The sequence below is a fragment of the Cyprinus carpio genome, chromosome A6, assembly GCF_018340385.1.
Source record: "Cyprinus carpio isolate SPL01 chromosome A6, ASM1834038v1, whole genome shotgun sequence".
Lineage (NCBI taxonomy): Eukaryota > Metazoa > Chordata > Actinopteri > Cypriniformes > Cyprinidae > Cyprinus > Cyprinus carpio.
The window spans coordinates 29,308,187-29,332,939 of record NC_056577.1 but is presented as its reverse complement, the minus strand read 5'-3'; the positions used below and the strand labels follow the sequence as shown (position 1 = coordinate 29,332,939).

The window sequence follows — 24,753 nt, the reverse complement described above, 5'->3', positions numbered from 1 at the left end:
CACAAATGCAAAACACAATTCGTTGATATACAACTGTGCACAAAAACCTTTGAATGTTTAAAATGTACGAGTGTCTGAATGTACAAATCGTCATTTACTACGAATCCACTCGGATTTGTGTGTGTGTGTGTTTTTTGAGACTTTCCTGGCAGAGCTCTCTTCCCACGTGGGTCTGTCGTACTCTTTAGCCAATCAGATGCGAGTTTTCACCATTCAACCACAGCGACCCAATTCCACCGAGAGTGCATTCAAGGAGCACGATTCTGCGCACCTTTTGCGCAATATGGATTAATTAGAACGGAAATTAAGCCTTTACATCAGTAATCCCATAGACAGTAAAAGAAATGGACACAGCGACCCAATTGGAACTCAATTGAGACAAGTGAAGCCCATTTTTAGCGATTTTCTCTATTGTCAAGGCTGTTATCTGTCATTTCAAGCAGTGATTTATGAGGTATTCTGCTGGAATTCCACATGTTATTAAAGACCACTAATGTGTAAATGAACTGTAAGATCATATCTAGTGTTGCTACGCCAGGACAGGATGTGCAAAGCTACATATTTTTAAAAGTGTTGCGTCCCCATATTCATGATAAAATAAAGTTGTTAAACTGGCTTTTCACAAAATTCGAAGTGACCCCTTTATTTATACGTTAAGTGTACGTAGCACACAATTTTTAAAGTTTGAATTTAGGCTAAGTGCAATATCAAATTTTCAACGTCAAACTAAGTCACTGTTAAGCATATTATTATAAATCTAAATTTATTACAAATATGCTTAAATTAGTCTATCAAATCAATATTTTGTGAACCTACACAGAGGGTTTTGTATTTCTGTGGAGTCATACTGTCACAGTCATGGACTTTCTGTTCCTTTTGTGTTATCCCTATTTGGTCATGTTCCGTTCCTCGTTTTGTTAATTGATTAATCCCCACCTGTTTCCATTCCCCTCATTACTTTCCTTGTGTTTAAAAACCCTGTCTGTTCAGTTCCGTTTTGTCCGCTATTGATAAGGTTTGATGTTTGATGTTTAATGTTCGACTATTTGGATTTGTGTTTGGATGTGCCCTTTTCTCCTGTGAATCATTAAAAGAACTCTTTATATATATCTTCTTCCTCGTGCTCATCACTCAACACCCCACCCCACACAATACAGAACACAAAAACCAAACAGTCTTATCTTCCTTTTTTCTTTTCGTGTTTTTTTTTTGTTTGTTGGTTTTGCCCCCTCTCGGAATGGAGATCCCCGGCGTCCGACTCCTATGCCTGGAGCAACTGGACCGTTCGCTGGAGGACCATACCAGGGACTTTTTCGATCTGGCGTGCCTTACAGACTTCCCGGACCGCGCGCTCAGTGCGTTTTACTATGCTGGCCTGAGCGAGCGGTGTAAGGCACGCCTCCCAGCGAACGGTCCCAGAGAGGATTTCGCCGCGTTCGTGGAGTGGGTGCTGCAGCAAAACGGATCTCCGTTCACCGTCTGCTGCCCCGCTGAGGAGGAGATCTCCAGCCCCACTCCCGACCCAGAGACCAGCCAGCCATCACCCCGCTGCACGGAGCTAGAGACCGCCGCAGCCGCAGAGCCCGAGCCTATCGCCGACAGGGAGGAGGAACTCGAGAGCGCGACTGACCAGGTGTGTGAGCCGGCAACCCCGTGCGTCGTGGGACGTTTGGTGGAGATCGAGGGCGTGGAGGAGCGCCCCGCCCACACTCCTGCGACTGAGGGTGAGCTGCATGTGGTTTCTGGGAAGTATACAGAAGAAATTATGGATCTAATAGACTGGTTTGGGGAGGTTATTCCTGATCCTTCTGTTCCTTCGCTGTTTCTGTCCAGCCCTGATCCTCCTGTCCGCCCCTCCCAACCTCCCTCTCCCGCCTCCTCTCTTCGACCTGTCAGTTCCTCTGCTCCTCTTCCGCTGGTTCCGCCCAGCCTCGATCCTTCTGTTTCTCCGCTGGTTCCGTCCAGCTCTGACCCTCCTGTTTCTCCGCTGGTTCCGCCCAGCCCTGATCCTCCTGTTTCTCCGCTGGTTCCGCCCAGCCCTGACAATCCTGTGTTCCCTCCCAACCTCCCTCTCCCGCCTCCTCCTAGACATGTCAGTTCCTCTGCTCCTCTCCCGCTGGTTCCGTCCAGCCCTGATCCTCCTGTTTCTCCGCTGGTTCCGCCCAGCCTCGATCCTTCTGTTTCTCCGCTGGTTCCGTCCAGCTCTGACCCTCCTGTTTCTCCGCTGGTTCCGCCCAGCCCTGATCCTCCTGTTTCTCCGCTGGTTCCGCCCAGCCCTGACAATCCTGTGTTCCCCTCCCAACCTCCCTCTCCCGCCTCCTCCTAGACATGTCAGTTCCTCTGCTCCTCTCCCGCTGGTTCCGTCCAGCCCTGACCCTCCTGTTTCTCCGCTGGTTCCGCCCAGCCTCGACCCTTCTGTTTCTCCGCTGGTTCCGCCCAGCCCAGATCCTTCTGTCTTTCCTCCCATCCTCCCTCTCTCATCTCCTCCTAGACCAGCCAGTTCCTCGACCTCATCCCCACTGGTGCCAGTCAGTCCCGCAGCTCACCCTCAGTCCGCGCCATCTGGGCGCGGAGTTTCGCCGCAGGACTTCCAGTCACCACCTCCACCTGGGCGTGTGGATTCCCTGCCTCCGCCTCCAGCCTCCGAGTCCTGGACTCCTCCTCGGTCCTTCGACCCGGCGGCTCCGCCTTGGCTCCTAGCTCCCTCGTCTCCACCGTGGCCCGGCATCCCACCTGCTCCACCGGGCTCCCTCGTCCCTCCGGCTCCACCTTGGTCAGTCGTCGACCATCCGCCGCCTCGGGACTCCATTCCTCTGGCTTCGCCTCGTCGCTCCATCCCTCCGGCTCTGTCAGGCTCCTCCTTCCCTTCGGCTCCACCTCCATCCTCAGTCACTCCGGCTCCGCAGCGGTCTTCCGGTGCCCCGCCTCCGCCTTGGTCGCCTGAGCCTTCTGCTCCGCCTTGGCCCTCCGGATCCTCGGGGTCACCCTGGCTCTGCGGTTGCTCGGCTCCGTCTTGGACTCCTCTGCCATCGGCTCAGTCTCCGTCAGTCGGCCCCCTGGTGTTGTCGGCCCCTCCTCCACCATGGCTCCTCCCACCGTCGACTCCACCATGGGCCGCTTTCCTGGCTGGCCTCTGGATATCCATCTGGCTCCTACTGCTCCGGGCTCCTCCATGGCTCCTCCCTCCATCCACTCCACCCTGGTACCATGCTCCATGCTCCTTCTCCATTGCCTGCCCCTTGCCTGCCCCACGCCCACCTCCTGAACCTCCACCCTCCCTCCGCTGGACTATCTCTTTCGGTGCGAGGACACACCGTTCCGGGATGGGGCGAACTGTCACAGTCATGGACTTTCTGTTCCTTTTGTGTTATCCCTATTTGGTCATGTTCCGTTCCTCGTTTTGTTAATTGATTAATCCCCACCTGTTTCCACTCCTCTGATTACTTTCCTTGTGTTTAAAAACCCTGTCTGTTCAGTTCCTTTTGGGTCCGCTATTAATGTTGATGTTTGATGTTTAATGTTGGATGTTTAATGTTCGACTATTTGGATTTGTGTTTGGATGTGCCCTTTTCTCCTGTGAATCATTAAAAGAACTCTTTATATATATCTTCTTCTTCGTGCGCTTGACTCAGCACGCCAGCCCGGGCGTGACACATACATGAAAAAGGAATTTTTCTATATGTTTATATTGTATGTATTCATAGTGTAAATGGTTTTGTGTCTGAACCCCCATTAACCATGGTGAAATCCTCATGGTTTATTATGAAATGGTTGCAACACATGGTATAAGGCGTCTATGTTCACTTAATAACTATGATTATTAATTATATAAAATTATGATAAACAATTTTAAAGAAATATGCAATAGTTTATTATCTGATTAGTATGTGAAATTGTGGATTGATTTAGATTATTATAATTATCTGTGACTCATCCAATCAGATTTTCTTGTAAAGTAATGGCCAATCTTTGTCAGCAATCATTGGCATCTGGCTTTGCTGAGCATGTCCTGGGAGGTTGGTGGTGCGCACTGGGGCAATATCCCTCAAGCTGTGAGTGCCTCAGGTGCTCAGAGGGTCCAGTGCCATCCTGGGAATTCAGAGGTGGATGCATCTGTGTGTGCATGATTAGGTGAGCCAACAGAGGGGTGATGTATAACATAATTTCCCTGGGAAATGAATAGAGTGCAAGGCAATATGCTGCACAGCACAGGCATGCTAAATGAAATATGCATTAATTAATGCATGCGGTGCCAGGGATTCAGTCCAGGGGGACGAGGTGGGGGCAGCGTGTGTGGCATGAGTGGCGTCGTTCCAGCCAGACACTGACAATTAATAAAGAGAACTTGCTGGAGGTGTAACTTTTAACAGGAGCTGAGCTGAAAATGCTTGACCCTGTGTAACTGAAGAAATGCAGACTAAGTGGACCTGCAGAAACATTATTTTCTTAATCAGTTTTTTGGCCTTAACATCCTTAATGCAAGATAAATTTACTGGAGAAGTAAAATTATGCTCAATTAAATATATTTCTCATACCCCATTGGCAGTGTTTCTCATTTTTCTTGTTCTTACCTCATTAGAAAAAAAAAACAAAAAAACTATTACTCCAGTCTTCATTAGCCGCTTTTCCACTGTCGGGCCAGTGCGAGCCAGTGCTTTAAACAGGCCGGGCGGGGCTAATAGCCTCGGACCTGTAGCACGAGGCCAAAATAGCGCTGCGTTTCCACCGTCGGGCCAGAAGCTCCGCTGCGCTTCACTAAAACCCGCCCTTTACACGCCTCTCAGGAACAACGTCACGCAACCCTATCATTTCACCAACAAAGAGAAGTTATCAGAAAACATACGAAATAAGTCACTGGAACTAGCGCGGTCACAAAACGAGAATGATAAAAGCGGCCGTTTGTTTGCATGCTTTGTTATTATTTTTTTTTTAACCCAAAAGCATTGGTGCTTTACTATAATAAGTGATACATTGATCATGATGAATTAATTTATCAGGATTTAAAATTAGTCACACAGAAATAAAGCGTTATTGAACATAGCCTGCTTATTCAGTCGAGTCGGTTTCTGTTTATTTGTAGTCACGTACATCACATTTAGAAAGAATTATAATTTCTATATTTTTATTAAAGCTCCCGAACAAAAAACATTATTATATTTTAATGACATAGGCTACACGGAGCTAAACTCGAGACGAGACTTATGAAAGATAAAATATGTTACTAAATAAATACACGATTGTGAGAGAATAAGAAGCTGACATCTGATTTCTTCAAGCAGTCATAGTTACCATGTTTACTATGGTAACGGGCTAGCGTGCATAGTCTTTTGCATCGCTTATAAATATTTCTGACCTTGTATGGTGATTATTATCCAAATCGAAACAAGATAAATCAAACTCAAACACTCGCTGCTGACTGAAAGTGAGTTTTGAGCTCAACTTATTTTAAAAAAGTTTTTAATGCTGGTGTTATAGCTGTTAGCTTTATGAAATGATCCAGACCCAGACTCCGGGCCAAAAAACCCGGGCCGTTGGCCCCGAGGAAGCACCGACGAGGCACGATCAAGCACTGGAAGTGACAGTGGAAACATGACTGGCCCTGGCACGCACTAGGACGCCCGCTTTTGGCCGACAGTGGAAACGCGGCTATTGTCACATGGTCCTTCATAAATCTAATATGCTGATTTGCTGCTCAAGATTTTTATTTTATTTTTTTAAAACTATATATGTTTTTTTTTTAACTATTATCAATGTTGAAAACAGCTGTGCTGCTTAATATTTTAATGGAAACTGTGACTTTTAATTTTTTTTTCTTATTAATAGAAAATTCAAAAAAATAGCATTGTTTTGTTTTGTCTTTTATATTTGACAAGTTACACTTTTCATCAGTTTAAAACTTGCTGAATAAATATATATATATATATTTTTTTTTACAAAAATCTTACTGACCACAAACTTTTAAACTGAGCAAATCTTTTTTTTAAGCATAAATCTCTCTAAAATGAAAGCATTTTCAAATTTAAAAAAAAAAAAAAAAAAAAAAAAAGAGAGAGAGAGAGGGGGATGGTGTGTAAATATGAGTAAGTCTTCTCAGTTTTGGGCAGGTGCCTGAACTGTAAGTACTGACCATTGCATCCTCAATCCATAAAGGTGTCAGCCACTGAATGTATGAGTGTGTTTGCAGGCTGAGGGAGCGCAGGGGAGTAACACACACTGAGAGATTAAAATGGTGAGTTTTATAAATGAGGTGCTCATAGAGGGGTGAAGGGGTCATTAATAACCACCGACTGATGGCATGGAGAGAGAGTTAGAGAGAAAGACAGACAGAGAGGTGCTAGTAATTGTAATGTGAGGGTACCTTCCTGCTGGTGACCATGGAGAAAGTCCCATTATTTGTCATTTTCTTCTCATGTCTCTTTTTTCATTCTTGTTTGCTTTGGCTCTCGCAGGATTTGCTTTGTAAATATGTTTCCCTTATGCATGCATGTGTCTCCTTTTTTGATTGCTTTCTCAGCCACAGTAACATTTTATTGCTCACAGGTTGCTCTTTCATAGCTCAGGAGTTTTAATGAGTTCACAATTATGTTTTATTACAGTACTTGGAAGGCAGCAGAGATATTCCTCAAACAATCTGGTTAGTTTGTTCTAAACTCCTAACCTTAAGTGTAAAAATTCTGCAGCTAATTGAGCCTGAATCACTTGGCATTTGCACTACATTTTTAAACTTTAGGATACATTTTTGTTCTGGTAAATGTTATGAAGTTTGAAAATCTCCCATTGACATCATTCATACTGTTGAATGAACGCATTCATACTGTAGATGAGCTGTCAAATGTAACTGACACTCATTATGTCATTGTGATATTTGTATTCAGAATTGTAATTGGTCTTCTTTCTAACTGATTTGAATACAGAATTGTGATTGGCCTAACATTCATGCATAATGAATAACTGAAATCTAAACTTGCCTAAAAAACATAAACACTGTTATTTTACCTCCATGCAAGCATTGTTTTTTTTTTTCTTTAGGTAATGCAAATGTAGTTTAATTATACACAGTTTAATTATATAGAGTTCATTTACACAAACAAATATAGACATAAATTAGATGATTAGATGAACAGAGCTATAAAGTAAATGTGAATAGCAGTTCAGATTATTTTGTGATTGAAGGATGTGATGAGAAATGTTTGGGTCCCACTTTATATTGTGACCTTAAATTCTATGTACTTACATTGAAATGAATAATTTGATACAATGCATTACTGAGTACATTCATGTTTTTACATTGTACTTGTATTTAAAAAAAAATAACTGCATGCAATTACATCTGTAATTAATTTCTGTAATTACATTTATAATTACACTGTTTACTCATCCCTTACTCATTAACCCACCTTTAAACCTACTCATACCACCAAACCTGTCCCTGTGTTAACCGTATCCCACCTTAACAGCAGCAAAAATGTTTTGCAATACAATATAAATACATTAAGTACACTGTACTTATTTTTTGATGTAAGTACATAATAGTTAAGGACACCTAATATAAAGGGGTACCAATGTTTGAGTTCATACCGAGATCTCTTTTGACTTTTGATGGCAGACTTTGGTATTTTGGCAAACACTGACGTTGTTGAGATCTCTTATGAAATTCCACAAAAGAGACATAGCAGATGATAACTGAGGTGTTTTTTTTTCTCAGGAGGAAGTAGAGACTTCTCAATCTGCTGTCTATTTAATCTCTTTCACTCTATGAGCAACAATTGAGATGTCTTTTGTGATTTCTCTTTCCACTAGGCAGCACTTTCCTGATATTACTCTTCATTTCTGTTTCAGACACATTTGGACGTACCATAATTTTCACCTGCCTGCATTATCATCTTTTTTTCCTCTTCCATTCCTGTTTTCTTTATCTCTTCTTCAAGCCTATGTGGTGTCAGAGCTCTCCCATTTTTCAGATTTATTATATGCTAATCTGTGTTAAGTAATATTCATTCTGACAGTCATTTCACTCTCTCATGTCTTCTCACAGTCTCACCCTGATGCAATTTTAACCCAAAACCCTTTGTGCCTTATTAGCCCATTTATACACATTTGCATCACAGTCTCAAGGGGTGAGAGATGTGGGAGAAAGAAAAGTTTTAGATTAATTATTTGAAAAACTATTTGTACAGGTTATTAAAAATCTATGGGTTAAAGTAGGATTTTGGAGGTGGGAAAACCCTTTCATCTGGTTTGGATCTTGGTGGTCGACAAACAGCTTATACTATATATATATATGTATATGTATATGTGTGTGTGTGTGTATATGTATATGCATATATTCAGCTTGTATGGTCCTGTTTTCATCATAGATTTAAAATGAATACAATTACCATATGTTTTTAAAAATCTCTTGACGCCACACTGAATTCAGTATTCTAATATAGACATGAACTCTTCTTGAATCTTCACTGTCTCTCAGTGATTCCCGGGCCTGTGCACAGTAACCTCTCAGTGTGGCAAAGGCAGTGTGCTAGTCTAGTTAGCATGCAGGTCTTGGCATCCCCATGGTTCATGAAACCCCTCTCTGCCGCTGACAAGACAGGAGGCCCCCAGGGGCCCTCCATCCACACCACATTCTCCCCACAGACTCACATCAGCAGAATAATAGCAAGGTCTGTGTGAATGAGTGTGTCCAGTACGACCTTATTGATATGCTGCTGGTCAGTCTTGGACCTTTCATGTGAGAGTGAATGAAAGAGAATAATATAGTGTTGATATAGCTAATAGATTCATAGACAGAGGGATGGCCTCAGGTAGAGGTGCTAATGACAGGTGACAGCTGGATCGATTCTCTTTAGTCTCTGTTTGGTATGATGTTCGTGTAGTTGATGAAGGGCATGCGGGGAATATTAACCTACTGTAAAAGAATGCAATAGACTGCAATATTTCTTAGTTCAATTCTAAATTCTGTTTATTGTCATGTACTTGTACTTTCATAAATAAGATGTATTTTTGAATCCCAGTGCAAAAGCAGTTGCCATTTTATTTTATTGTATTTATTATATTTATAGATATAATAAATAATACAAAATTATGAACATGCCTGGATGATATTTTGGATGATACTTTTTCAAGTGTTTAATTATTTATTTAATTAAAAAATTCCCCTTACATTTTGTACAAAAAAATAAGTGATAATGATTTTAAGCTCTTTTGGGCCAAATTCGAAGGCAGCATTTCATATGTACTTTACAGATTATTATTTATTATTATTATTATTTTATTATATTTATTTTCATTTAACGTACGTTTTATTTCAAAAAAAAAAAAATTGTATTTAATTTTTTTTTTTTTATTAAGTTACCCATAAAAACCATGTATCAAACTCTGTTGGAATCATTTGTGAGCTGTTGCTTTGTGACGTGCATATTTTTAGCCTATGTAGAGATTTTTTTTTTTTTTTTTTTTTAAGAGATTCCATGTTAGTTGCCTAAGTAGGCAGCTCCCTAGGTTTTGGAACAGAGCTTGTGTGTGGTTTCAGGATATTGGACAGAAAAACAGTGAGTTTGCAGCTTGCGCGTGTAGAGTTTCAACACGGACCTAAATGTCTGCCAACATCGCTGGTCTGTGTGTGTTTTTTGTGAGAGGTGTTTATGTGTGTGATGGTGATGCAGAAAGCACTGTGTTATCTACACTCAGACAGAGAGAAGCATTAGTGAAGGATTTTGGAAGTCTGTGTGTGTGTGTGTGTGTGTGTCCGTAGACTGCCTGCAAGTGGCCTTCACTACAGAGATGGATTAGAGTGCAGTAATACTACAGCCCAGATAAGCAGGAGCCGAGGAGTTAGCACTTCAAACACTCGCAGCCACTTTATTTGTCTGTGTGAATATTTATTTATTTAGCTTGTATTCCATAGCCTCATGATGCACTGCTCTCCAAGTTCCAGGCACTTCAAAGTATATGCCGCATATATGCATTGAAATGCATAGCTTTTCACAGAATCTCCATCTCATAGGAATGCAGTAGTTCTGTTTCCAAAACCTAGTGAGCTGCCTACCTAGCAACATTATAAGGCATCGCAGGTGAGCTACAGACTGCAGAGAGAGGATTAAGGAGATGACACAGGCCACTTGTAGAAAAATACGTGGGAAAAGTCACAATACTCAATATGGCGGCTGAATGTAAGTTATGCCTTTTTTTTTAAAGTTGTTTTTACTTTGTCAAAAAATAAATAAATTAATAAATAAATAACTAAAAAGATCAGCCTGTTCCAACTTCAAGACTGGTTTTGTGGTCCAGGGTCACAAATTGCAAAAAAAAAGAAAAAGACATGCAACCCATACCTTGTGTCAAACTCAGTGAAGAAATTAATTCTACATTAATTAAATCTAATATATATATATATATATATATATATATATATATATATATATATATATATATATATATATATATATATATATATATATATATATATATATATATTTTAAACATACTTGCAAAAAGGATTCTTCATTCCCAATATGTTTAGAGTAATGCATTTGAGAACCGCTGGCCTATAGGTTGTATTTTGAATGTCCGGTAGTCCTCAAATAACATTCTAGTCCCATCTCGTCTTGTTAACGAAGACGTGGCATAAATTTCGTCATAGTTTTTATCATCAAATATTAGTTTTAGCTCATCAGCGTCTCATCTTGGTCACAGAAAAAATGTTTGTTAACTAATATTTTTCGTCATCGTCTTCTTTGACAAAATTAACACTGCTATTCAAATGCATGAATGCAAAGGCTTATAGCTATCAAACGCATAAGTTTGTGTTGAGCCTCCAGTTAGGATGTGGCCTGTTTAGGCAGTATACAGTAAGGTAGCTCAATAGATATTGGAATAGAGATTTGTGTGTGTGTTTTATGTCTCCCTGAGTCCAGAGTTGTTTTTGGAGCAGAATTTTGAATTTTATGCACAGGTGGCCTCAGCATGCAGTCTTTGAACAGCGCAGGGTTTATGAATTCAGTCTAGCGAGAGATGCCTTCTCCCTTATTTTCACTGTCTCCCTCTCTTGTCGTCCGTTCCCTGTACATTGCTTTTATTTGTCCAGACCTGAATGTGCTTCTTCTGAAAGAGGACTTGAAGAGCCTTCACTCCTCTCATGCTGTTCTTACTGCGCTTGTATGTTTACAGCTTTCCTCCTCTGTATTTCTCTTGTTCCCTGCTCTTCCACAGTGCTCAATACAATGTTTTGATTAAAGCATTCTGTGAGGGCATCCAATGGAAACATTTCTAACACTGATGCACAACTATAAAAATAGAAGGGGAATTCGTTCTTAGATGGAGAGAAGAAAAAGCGGGAATTGTAGTTCCTCGCCCTGACAAAGAGAATCAAACCTCCACAGAGATACTGCATCAAGGGACAAGGGTCAGGTCAAAGGCACAGACTGCATCTCTCCTGGCATCTCTCATCTGGTTCCCTTGAGCCATTCCTCTGAGGTTTGATCCAAACAATAAAGCGAATGAGTTGAAACAACTGTGTGAGTCACTCAGAACCGTTTCCCATGAGGGTGCCAGTATGGAGGATGTAGGAGATTTGTGGGTGCTGCTGTAGTCTGATGAATAGGTGTGCAGAGAGCTTGCTAGTCCTATGGAGAGCTTTGCAATTGTTTGAAAGTGCTTGAGTGATTCTTGGCATAATGTGATGCAATTCTTAAATGGAATGAAAATGTGAGGTTTGTTGCTATATACATTTTTTGATGTTATTAATGTTTTTCTGATTGTGTAATATTTTAGACATTGTTCATATGAAGCGCTTGAAGTGAAGAAGCCAAGTTGAGGTTTAACATGTATAGAGCTGGAATATATACTGTATAATGTTAAGCAGCCCAGTTTTATGTAACGCTTATGTCTGGAGTAATGGCTGCTATAAATTTAGCTTTGCATTACAGGAATAAATTACATTTTCTAATATATTTAAATGGAAAACAATCATATAGAATTGCAATAATATTTCACAATATTACTGTTTGTACTTTATTTCTGGTTATATAAACGCAGCCTTGGTAAGAAAAACCCCAAACTTTTGAACAGTGTATGTAAAGAATACAGTATGTATTATTTCACAGACAGAATAAAATATAATATATCGTAAATACTGATATACTGTCCTACTCTTGTGTGTACGCAAACAAAAATGTGTATGCATCAGTTTATGCATCAGTTGAATTGTGGCTATTAAAAAACTCTCTGGTTTTAGATTAAATCAAACTTTCTCATATATTCTCTCTATATCCCTTCCTCAATTTCTGTTGAATTGGATGTTCCGACAGGTGAGAAACTGGATTGCAATTATTGTTGTTTCACAGCTACAAATTCCCATTTGATAGTGGAGCTCATCTCTCTCTCCTCCAGCTCTGCTATCAGACAAACCCAGTGGGCTTTGATCAGATAGCAAGGTGGGATTTCTGGAGATTTCTCACAAATCCAGCTGTTTTTAAAACCTCCCTGCGGACAGCAGGTGATAAAGGATAAAATTACAGGGGCACATGGTCACATGGACACACATACACCTGCACAGGGACTCCAATCTTCCACATTGCAGCTAATATTCCTGAACGTATCGCAAAGTATCAGTGGAAATGGGAATTCACTTTTTGTATCAAGGGAATTTTGATAATAAAAGATGAGAGAGTATTTAGGATTGTGCTCTCTCACACATGCTCTTCTACACCTGAAAAAGTAAACAGTGTGTGCAGAAAGTCTCTTATGTCTGTAGGAAATGGGTTTTTCCTGGAGTGAAAGGGACCCCTGGTGAACGGGTTATGCTACTTTTGTTATCTGTATCCATACGGTGTGGCATTGTGTGGTTGTCTTTAGCCTGTCTTAGCCTAGCATATTTCCTTATTCATTCTCATTTCATCTTTTTGAGAGAATATACTGACATAAGAACTGGAGAACTTGAGAAGTAGCTGAGATGAGCTGAAGCCTTTGTGTCATTCTTATATTTGTTTTTGTTCTGCCAGCATATTTATATACAAGCACTCCCTCACCTATTTTCTTGCACTTTCAGTTATTAGTTGTTGTTTGTCATGATACCACAGTTTCTTATTTATTTATTTTTATTTTTTTGTCAAGACTGTTGTATGGGATCAAAATCCCGCCAAATGTATTGCAGTCATAGATCGAAAAATAATAAGCATAAATAAAATATTTAAAAACACATGTAAAATAATAACGCACAAAACTGAAAAACAAATTCAAAAAAAAAATTAAATAACAAACAACGCGAACATAAAACTAAAAATAAAAACAGCGAATAAAAAACCCAAACACATTTAAAATTAAAGCTGCAAGCAGCGATGAACGGGCCCTCGCACCCAGGCTCACCACCACCGGATGGCTTTTGTAAAACAGCGAACGGCGAGAAATATGCGTTTAATTTGGTAAATATAAGAGGAATATGCCAAAGTCATTCATATGTGCCAATCTTCCTGCTGCCAGCTGGTGGCGCTATGACTATAACTGGATTTTGTCATGTAGATTTCTTCAGTCAAGCACTTTTATCAAGCATATGAAATTTAGTGCAGATTGAACATGGAATGTTTGAGTTAGTATAAAGTATGTTCTGTCCTATTGCAAAACAGGTGGCGCTATGATTATAACTGAACACTGCCCTTTAGATATCTTCAGGCCATGACTCTTATCAAATATTTGAAGTTTGGTGCAGATTGGACATTGCATGTTTAAGTTAGTGTAAAATAAGCCATTTTCTGTTGTCAGCAGGTGGCGCTATGATTATAGTGGAATAATGACCTTCAGATGTGTTCAGGCCAAGACTCTTTTCAAACATGTGAAGTTTGGGGAAGATCGGACATCTTATGCCTGAGTTACAACAACTTCTATTCCCATGGCGAGACATCGAAATTTGTCACGGCGCCATGGCCACACCCTTCAATGAAACCTCAAGATGTTCACAATTTAATATCGCAAAGGCCTTTAGATTAGATTGACCAAAAAAAATTATAAAATGTCATAAAATATCTAGGAGTAGTTTGTTACGGCGTAAAAAACATGTCACTTCCTGTTGCCAGCAGGTGGCGCTATAGCGATATCTGAATATTGGCATGTAGATATATTCAGGTCAGGAGTCTTCTCAAACATGTGAAGTTTGGGGGCAGATTGGACATTGTATGTCTGAGTTATAGCAACTTCCTTTCTCATGGCCAAACATCGAAATTTGTAAGGCCGCCACAGACACGCCCTTAAACGAAACCTCAAGATCTTCGCAATTTAACATCGCAAAGGCCTTTAGATTACACTGACAAAGTTTGGTGTTGATCTGAATAAATCTCTAGGAGGAGTTCGTTAAAGTACAACCCCTGAAAATGTCAAAAACGACACAAATTTTGCAGAGAAAATTTCAAAATAACTGACTTCCTGTTGGGATTCGAATTTCGTACCAAGAGACTTTTTTGTAGGTATTGGTGTGTTACATGTGTGTACCGATTTTTGTACATGTGCGTGAAACGTAGCTCGAGGAGCACTCCGTTGAAAATGTATAGGTGGCGCTATCGAGGCATTTTGCCACACCCAATGGAATAATGGCCTTCAGATGTGTTCAGGCCCAGTAAACTTATCGAACATGTGAAGTTTGGGCAAGATCGGACATTTTATGCCTGAGTTACAATAACTTTTATTCCCATGGCGAGACATCGAACTTTGTGACCGCGCCATGGACACGCCCCTTTAACGAAAACTCAAGATCTTCACAATTTAACATCGCCCAGGCCTTTAGAATAGAGTGACTGAAAAAAAAAGAATTATGTCATAAAATTTCTTGGGGTAGTTTGTTACAGCGTAAAATATGTCACTTCCTGTTGCCAGTAGGTGGTGCTATGACTATAACTGAATATGGGCATGTCAATCTGTTCAGGTCAGGAGTCTTATCAAACATGTGAAGTTTGTGGCAGATTGGACATTGTATGTCTGAGTTATAGCAACTTCATTTTTCATGGCGAATCATCGAAATTCGTCAGGCCGCCACGGACACGCCCTTCAACGAAAACTCAAGATCTTCGCAATTTAACATCGCAAAGGCCTTTAGATTAGGCATACCAAATTTGGTCTTGATCTGAATAAATCTCTAGGAGGAGTTCGTTAAAATACAAGGCATGCAAATGACAAAAATGATGCAAAATTTGCCCATAAAATTAAAAATAACCGACTTCCTGTTGGGTTTCGGATATTGCTCCAAAAGTCTTTTTTGTAGGTACTGATGCTTTACATATGTGTGCCAATTTTCGTGCATGTACGTGAAACACAGCTCGAGGGCTGTTGATTTTTTTACGATAGGTGGCGCTGTCGAGCCATTTTGCCACACCCTCTTCCTGAAACCTATATCATCCGTAAATTTTCACTAGGTCTGACGCGTGTGCAAAGTTTCAGGACTTTTCGAGCATGTTTAGGCCCTCAAAAATGCGATTCATTTTGGAGAAGAAGAAGAAGAAGAAGAAGAAGAAGAAGAAGAAGAAGAAGAAGAATAATAATAATAATAATAAACGAAGCAGATACAAGAGGGTCCTCACACCATCGGTGCTCGGGCCCTAATTATATTGCACAAAACTGAAACATGAATTTAAAATTTTCCAAATCGCAAACAAAATCAGGTTTCCTGCTCATATGTTATTTTTTTGTGTGCTTATGGTCTTTTCCCCTTTGCTCTTGTTTCCACGTTCTGCGCGTTTCTAAATGTTGCAGTTAGAGTTTCATGTAAATCAGGGCGGGCTTCAGCGTCACCATTGGGCCACAAGTTCTAGATTGACAGCTGCTCCTCTAGCCAATCAGCCCAAGGGGGAGTTGACGTCACTCCAATGCGACTCGTGGCTGCTGTGGCAGGTGTGTGAAGCTGGATAACCAGCGTCAGCAGGCAAATTCCGGACGATCTCAGGTAATTAGCCATAAATATTTTGTTAATGGGTGACAGAAACATTCCCTTTGTGTGTTGACGATATTTTCTGCAAGCTCTATGTTGTCCGAGTAGGCCGATATGTAGCCCGCTAACAACGTGTCTTGTTAGTTTGGTTTAGTGAGCAATACTTTATATTTTAGGCAGTAGGGCTGCACTAGAAATCGCACGATATTTTTGATGCGCAGCTTGTCAGTAAAGCCGGTTCTGTAATCAGCGGTAAATCTCCATCACCTGCGCACCTTTCATGGAGCAGCATTTACTACACAGAGCCGTTATGCTGCTCCATGTGAAAAGCGCGCAGGTGATGGAGAAATTACCGCTGATTACAGAACCGGAATGAAAATACAGTATTTTATGTGTTATATTTGTGGTTGTAGCTTGAAGGGATACAGCTACAGGAAACCAACATTAAGTATTCTTTTCTTACAATTAGATTGTGTTTTTATTAAAGTTTACACCTAAACCTACCCTTACAGTAATGCATATACATTAAAAATCATTGTTTAGCACGAGAAAAAGGACGCAATATTGATGTGCGCATGCGCAGTAAACCCTGGTAGGAAATGTCAGGACACCGCCTTCACTGACAAGACGCGCATATCGCGTGCAATTTATCGTGCAGCCCTACAATGCCTAAAATATAAAGTATTACTTACTAAACCAAAACTAACAAGACACCTGTTAACGAGCTAGATCGGTCTAGTCGGACTACATAGAGCTTGCAGAAAAGATCATAAACACAAAGTGAATGTTTCTGTCACCCATTAACAAAATATTTTATGGCTAATTACCTGAGATCGTCCAGGATTTGCCTTCTGACACTGGTTATCCATTCTCACACTAGATCTTCACACTGTTAATCACGGGATTGGGACAGGACAGGAAAAAATGTCAGCGGGAGTGGGCGGGACCGGGAATCGTAATAACACTTTGATCCCCAACTTTATACAAAAGTATAGCCTACCTTTTAAATAAACTATAAACTGTAGGCTTATATTTTAATTTTGAACTCAATTCTACTTCCACTGTGTCTTTATGTTCTCCTCCTGTCTGCTTTGGTGTGGCTGGTTCAGTGAATGACCTGCGCGTGAAGGACAGACCGTTAATGGCTGGTCTATGTGGTAATACAGTAGCCTACATCGGGCAGGACATCCAAAAGCCCAGCTATCATTCATAGACCTTAAATATAGCTTTTCATCTAAAAGATGTATGTAGTCATAACTTTACATGGCCGCTCAATCTAATGTTAACCCACAGAAATGTGCACTATTGAAGTGTGTGCGCAAACTGAACAGCAGCGCGCTCACAGCAGGACAGATGGAGGCACCGGTGCACTCACTGGCTCTTAAAATACTCCGTAATCTTTGTTCATACAGATAAAAGTAATAAATCTTTCGAATCCGTATACGTTCATTTGTGTGCACTTAGAATAACAACGGAACGTGCTTCTGTAAAATAATTAAAGCAAACGATGCGGTTTCTGTCGTCTCGGTCATGTGAACTTGAGCGAGAAACTTCGAAACTCTGTGTATGAAAAATAAATCTATAGACAGTGAAATGTCTACGCTCAAATGAAAAAAAAATAAAATAAAATAGAAAACGTATGTGTTAGCATGGATGTTTAACATTAAATTTAATGTGTGTGCAATGCACAATGTGCATTAAGATGGCTTTCAGTTCAATAAAATAACAAAACAAAAAAAAAAACTACATTTTGAATTTTTATTTAACTAAAGTGGGCATGCTGTGATCTGTACTGTATTTTATTTTTTTTTTTTTGTGACAGATTCCGGCCAAAAAGAAATACAACATAGTGGGAGGGAACGTGAGTCATTCTTCCGGGATTGAAACGGGACGGGATTTTCCCCCAGTATTTTTTGTGTGATTGGGACGGGATGGGATCTTTTTTTGCGGGAGTGGGACGGGAGAGATTTGAAAATCCACCCCCGTGTCACCCTCTACTTCACACCAGAGCATGTGAGCGGAGTGGAGCGGTGAGAATCTCCGCTCATCGCTCACGGAACTGTTCACCCCTCCGCTCCCCCGCTCAAAGCTACATCAGGCCGCTCCGCTCATTATCGCTCAGCGCTCAACGCAGTTTGCTTCGCGTTCCACTCAAATCGCCCCCGCTCGCTCCAAAAAAGAAAAAAAAATCTATATATGACTTTTAGCTTAGACCACAGCCTTACCTCCTAAAGAACTAATGAGCAACAACAACATTTTTCAAATAGAAATGTTTTATTTCAAATTACAAATGACAAATTAGTCACAAAAATTCCTGTAAAATTAAACGAAAATAAATGGGCCTAATAATATAAATAAAAATTATATAAACAAAAATATACATAAACGTTTTAAAAGTAAATTAACTTTTAGGCCAACATTCTTATAACCGAACTTTTGCGCAGCGCACAGGATTAAAATTTGAATTGGCTTATATCAATTGCAAAAAAAAAAAAAAAAAAAAAAAACTGCTGTAAAATTAAACGAATAAATGGGCCTAATAATATAAATAAAAATTATATAAACAAAAATATACATAAACGTTTTAAAAGTAAATTAACTATTAGGCCAACATTCTTATAAATGAACTTTTTGCGCAGCGCACAGGATTAAATTTTAAATTGGCTTATATCAATTGTACAAAAAAACTGCCGTAAAATTAAACGAATTAATGGGCCTAATTATATAAATAAATCACTGTCAGTTCGTTTTTTAATAGTACACCTGTATGATTTCTCGTTTTCTTTTTTGAAGTAGGCTACTTTTTGAACTCATTATTAAGCCAAGTTTTGAATGAAAATAGTCTGTTGATGACAGTAAAAGACAGATGGATTCTGGGTCAGGCTTGACTGAGCATGCTTCAGACTAGTGGTGAGCGGAGCGAAATTGGAGCGAAATAGGAACAGGAAATAGAGCGACGCTCCGTCCTTTTAAAAATGCCGCTCTGCGCTAAGACCCGCCCGCTCGCGCTCCCCGCTCGCTCCCGCTCCACTCCGCTCACATGCTCTGCTTCACACACCTGCCACCACAGCAGCCACGAGTCGCATCGGAGTGACGTCAACTCCCCCTTGGACTGATTGGCTAGAGGAGCAGCTGTCAATCTAGAACTTGTGGCCCAATGGTGACGCTGAAGCCCGCCCTGATTTACATGAAACTCTAACTGCAACATTTAGAAAAGCAAGCGCAGAACGTGGAAACAAGAGCAAAGGGGAAAAGACCATAAGCACACAAAAAAATAACATATGAGCAGGAGTTTTTCAGTTTTGTGCGTTATTATTTTACATGTGTTTTTAAATATTTTATTTATGCTTATTATTTTTCGATCTATGACTGCAATACATTTGGCGGGATTCTGATCCCATACTGTTGCGTCATCCTAAGCAATAAGTGACCTGAATGGGACTACAAAGTAAGTAATAGACATCAGATGTTTCAACTTTCATATAATGAACATATGTCGATCTCTGTAATGACGTAGCCACGAACCACTTTGCTAATCAACAACCACATTATTAAGGCTGGAAGCTCAAAATAGTTTGTAAATCATCCGGAGTACAATAACACTCAGCCAATCATCAAGCAGCAATCACCGAGATTCAGCCAGTCATCAGCAGCTTCCAACCCTCATTTCAATCCAGCTGCAATCATAAATGCTCAATCCAAAAACACTTCACTAATCGTTGAGTTTATCAACTGCAGGACCATAAATGCCCACGCTAGGACAATGTGCTGACATAAAGACTTCTGAAATTGCATTAAATGATGGAAGTGTATTAATGGTTTGAACAAAGGCACTACTTCAAAACTGCAATTTGGATGTGACAGCTACCTTGATGAACAACCCGATGGAGTCCATTCATATGATAAATAAGACATTATCCATAAGCCATATCTCATTTCACACTGAAGTGTTGAAGATTTGTTTTGCAGTCATTATTACTGGGGTTTACTATGGCAAATTATTGGTTATGTTTTTGGTTAGGGATTTAAACCCCTATGCTTAAGTATTACACATATATTAGTTTTATAAGCCGAAAAAAGGTGAAAAATATCCAATAGACTTTAAATGAGTGACTCATTTAAAAACGAGAATATTATAGAAACTATATGTATTATAGAAACTAAAGTTTTTTTTTTTCTCTGGTAATCTCTGTTTACTTTTTATTATTCCTCCTTCCTTTCTGTTACCGTTTTTATTTTCTCCCACCTTCATTTTCATTTCAAGCACTAAACACTCTTAAGCTTCAGAGGTTGACGGGTTACGTCTAAACTCTCTTTTCCGAGCTAGAGCGTATCCTTTCCGGGCAGCTGAGGGAGTCAGTGTTATCAGCTGTGGGTAAATGGGCTTTGGTAATCTGGCTCAGTTGATTACATGGCACAGTAGAGACAGCAGCCTCTCATTAGAGTGGGCCTGGGTGGCTCTTCCATGCTCGGATGAACCCTTCATGCACCGCTACTCACCTCTAACCCTGGATTAGTCTCTGCCCCATCTCCCGCTGAGAAATAGTGCCAAAAAGACGATTAGAAGATGGAAGGTGGGAACTGAGAAAGAAAGAAAGAAAGAAGAAAGGAAGAAAACAGGAGAAAATAAAGAAATGTAAAGGAAGGGGAATGGAAGAAAAAGTGTGAGAGGAAGTAGGAAGCAGAAGAAAGGGAGTAAACAATGAAAGAACAAAGAAGGCAAGAAAAGAAGAAGAAAAAATAAATATTGTTTACCTTTCACATGTTTGAGGGTAAATCTAAGGTTCTCAGTGGCAGTGGGACAAAGAAGGAAGAAGCAGGCAGACACAAGAAGTTAATGCAGGGCAAGCCATAAGCTGTCTCCAGTGGATTTAATGTGAGTGGGTAGAAGCAATGGAGAGAGAGAGGGAGAGGAAGAGAGCTTAGCTAAGTGTTAAGGGAAAAAGCTATAGCCCACCTTCTCAACTGGGATTCCAGGAAAGGTTTCATTCCATTTATTCTAACAATTCTGCCGGCCAAGCAAGGCTGTCTGATATCCCTTAATGAGCTCCAAAGCTTCAGCCGCATGCTTCACTGTAATTCCAGCCTTCATTTTCCTCTCACCATTTTGCACTAAAAAAGCAAATGTAAAATGATGTCTGAATGCAGTGTAATAGTGAAGCGAGATTACTTTCTATGGCCCTTAATTGCTCTTTCAACAACTTTTGAAATTTGCTGAAAAATTATTGCAAGAGATGGCTCATGTATTTCAGTGCAGCCACTTTATTTCTTTCTATTCCTTTATCTACCTCTTTCAAATATAGATTTAGTTATATTGAAGATGCTTGGTATTGATCTTAACATTTCATTGGTGATTGCATTAGTTTGTACACATGCTATTGATGAAGAACAAACAAAAATATGCAGATACAACATTGATTATACATCTAATGCACATCTCTTGCTCTTTATTTTTTTGCACTAGTGTTAAGCTTTGTGTTGTGAAGTGCAAAAGAAAGAAATATGAAATACTTTTTGATTCTGACAAGGTGAGATGATGAATAAAGATTGTAGATAATAAACAATCCCCTTTTTTTCTTCTTCAGCCCCACCCACACCCATCGCTCCACCTGAGCTTCTTGCAGTTGGTGCCACCTACTTGTGGATCAAACCAAATGCCAATTCCATCATCGGTGACGGCCCCATCATGCTGAAAGAGGTGGAGTACCGCACCACCACTGGAAACTGGGCCGAGACACATGTTGTGGATGCACCAACATACAAGCTCTGGCATTTGGATCCAGATGTGGAGTATGAGATTAAGGTTCTTCTGACCCGACCTGGGGAGGGTGGCACTGGACCACCAGGACCACCTCTCATCACTCGAACCAAATGTGCTGGTAAGTGTCAGTATTTACGATTAGAAGTTACTTTGAGGAGATTAAAAACAATGGAATAGACCAATATTTGGACAGTTCAAAAGAAGAGCAACAACTAGAATGTAGTATAGCTACTACTATATTTCTTTTTCTTCTGATGGAATGCAATTACTACAAAAATGAGAGTGTGTTATTGTCACATTTCCTGAGGAGAAATAGGGAAACTCTGAGATGATTTGATATGATTTATGACGGGGTGAAGGTGTTAGTTGGAATGATAATTGAGATTGTTACTTTCCACCGCAGAATGATGGTAAAGAGCAGGAGAGGAGGCAAAGACTATAGGTGGGAACAATTTTCAGGAGTAATTATGAACGCAGTAGGGCGGCATGTGGAGCGGCGCTCAGATAGACAGAGACACTCTTGATCTGATAAAGTGACAGATAATGAGATGACGGGAGCAGATGAGAGAGCCCTAGGAAGTAGGGAAGACTGTGATCCAGGTGAAGTCACTCTCTCTCTCTGTGTGTGTGTGTGTGTGTGTGTGTGTGTGTGTGTGTGTGTGTGAGAGAGAGAGAGAGAGAGAGAGAGAGAGAGAGCGAGAGAGAGAGATCCAGGTGAGGGTTATGTGATGAAGGAGATGGATTGTCACTGATGACACAGTGGGGTAAATCCAGAGGGGTTCTTCTGTGTCTCCTCTCTCCTCTGACGGTCCCTGATTCTCTTTTCCCTCTCTTTACTACCTCAGTTGTTTTCATTCAGGATGCATACATGTTCACATATAGTCTTGCAAAAAATCTGCTTAAAACTGATGGACTTCTGGTGACAAAGACATTTCACTACAAGAGTTGTGTTGTGCAAGTTGTGTAAGAATTTAATTAAAAATGTATTTTAGATTTCTATTCATTTTCAAGTTCATTTTCTAAATTTGAATTGCATTTGAATTGAGGTTGCAAGCATGATTTCATTTAGCTGGCATTTTTAAATAGGAAAGCAAAGTTTTTCAAGACAAAAATTTTGAAGGATAAATTTGATTCGGACAGTTTGACCCTTAAATATCTCTATTCTGGTGAGATGTACACTGATCTTGTGGTTGTATAGATGCAAAAAAACATGCTGTGTAGTGAAGAAGAGCTAATGTGAAGGTGTGTTGATGACAGAAATTTTTGCCATCCTTTTTCTTTTCTTTTTTTATTCAAGAGAATTTGGCTGCAGATATGTGTGAGTTGTGTGTATGCACTTGCTTCACATTTTTACTTGTCCAGGTGAGGCAGTTCTACATAATCTGTGTGTTCATGCCAGCTCACCACAGGTAGCCGTCTGTTAAATATATACACACACTCACACACACATTTCTGATCCAATGAAGTTGCTTCCAGCCGAAAGCACTGATCTTCCTTGTCCTTCCAATTCAATTTTTCTCCTCCGCTCCGCAGCACAGGAGCTCTATTGGTATGCTAATACAGTCACACAGAAGTGTTTCCTCTTTAAAATACACAGGCAGACTGGAGGGTGTCATTGTACAAGTACAGAAACATACACACATGCATTGTGCATTTCTGTTTCAATATTTCCGAAATTCAAGGACGCTATTACATGTAAACAATTTTACATTTACGCATTTAGCAGACGCTTTTATCCAAAGTGCATTCAGTGCATTCAAGGCTAACATTTTTACCTAACATGTGTTCCTTGGGAATTGAACCCACAACCTTTTGTGTTGTTAACACAATGCACTACCACTGAGCCACAGAAACACAGAAACAATATGGCTGTTATACATAGTGCAGGTATTTGAACTAAGTATTCAGTGTATGCATGTAACAATAAAATCCAGAACAGCTTAACAGACACATAGTAATGACCTGGCAAGCTCCTGCATCATGGCAGCAAGTTTTTGTGCATGCATCCCTTTCATTTTCCTCTGTGTATGTTTGCACTTGTTATAACAATATCTATACTTTACATTGCTCAAAACCTACAAATATAAACCCCACAACACTTTTTGTATTTTACCTTTATACACTTTCTGTAATGGAACAAAACCATTGAGGTTGTCACAGTTGACATGCTTCCCTTGAGATTCAAGCTGCAGTCCACCTAATGAGCTGGAAGCCGGGTGTCAACTCACACGATTCTAGTTCTTGCCCGCAGCCCAATGAGTTCTGCCACTTTTGGTCTATAAGGGTCTAATTGGAATTCATGTACCACAAACATGTCTACAGCTTTATCAAAGATCCAAACTGTGTAAAATTACTGATATAGTAGGAGAGTTTGAGGGGAAAAAGGAGTGAGAGGGGTCAAAGAATGCAATGATAAGGCTGATTGCGGCACTCATCAAAGCCTCGTGATCCACGTTTGCATGTGGAGATCAATGCGAAATCCACTGTCAGCTTTCATTGCATCACAGCTAGGGAGGCATTTTGGGAGTGAGAGGACAGGACAGACAGAGGGATTGGAGAGAGGTGAAGCGTGTCGTAAAAAACATGTGTTTATGAAGTGACGGCACTGTCTACCTGTCACACATGCATGCGCGCACACACAGTGGTGCATATCTGTCACACAGCACTGATTAGAGCAGACAGGTGTGGAGGTGCTGGTCAGGTGAGGCCTGCTTGAGGAAGTGCGTGTGTGTGTGTATTTTGTGTGTGTGGCAGGAAAGTTGCTGGGTCATGACAAAGGATGGACACACACTCTTCAGGGCTCTTGTTCTGGTATTGGACATGCTTCAGTTATAATTACCCGTGAGTCCATGCAGGGTGTCAAGCTTTGACATATGCAAGAGAATTTTATTTTAAAGTGAGTTAACCCTTAGAAACCCAGGCATCAATAATGTATTTTTATGTTTACTCATAAAAGTTTGTAGAAAGTTACTGTTTGTTTGCTTATTTATATTATTTGCAGAAACATATATATTTTTTGATATGCACTATCATTCAAAAGTTTGGGTCAGTAAGATTTCATAAAAAAAAAAATACTTTTATTCAG

The 24,753-nt window shown here is 40.3% G+C and overlaps 1 protein-coding gene across 5 annotated transcripts in view; it reads left to right on the top strand.

The window, feature by feature from the left end:
• The window catches only part of LOC109091128 (receptor-type tyrosine-protein phosphatase T-like), a 236,531-nt gene that overhangs the window by 81,025 nt on the left and 130,753 nt on the right, over window positions 1–24,753 (top strand). For all 5 annotated transcript variants that reach the window (XM_042758908.1, XM_042758907.1, XM_042758906.1 and 2 more), the window contains exon 7: window positions 21,493–21,786. In XM_042758908.1, the coding sequence (XP_042614842.1) occupies window positions 21,493–21,786 (294 nt within the window). The remainder of the gene's footprint in view (window positions 1–21,492; window positions 21,787–24,753) is intronic.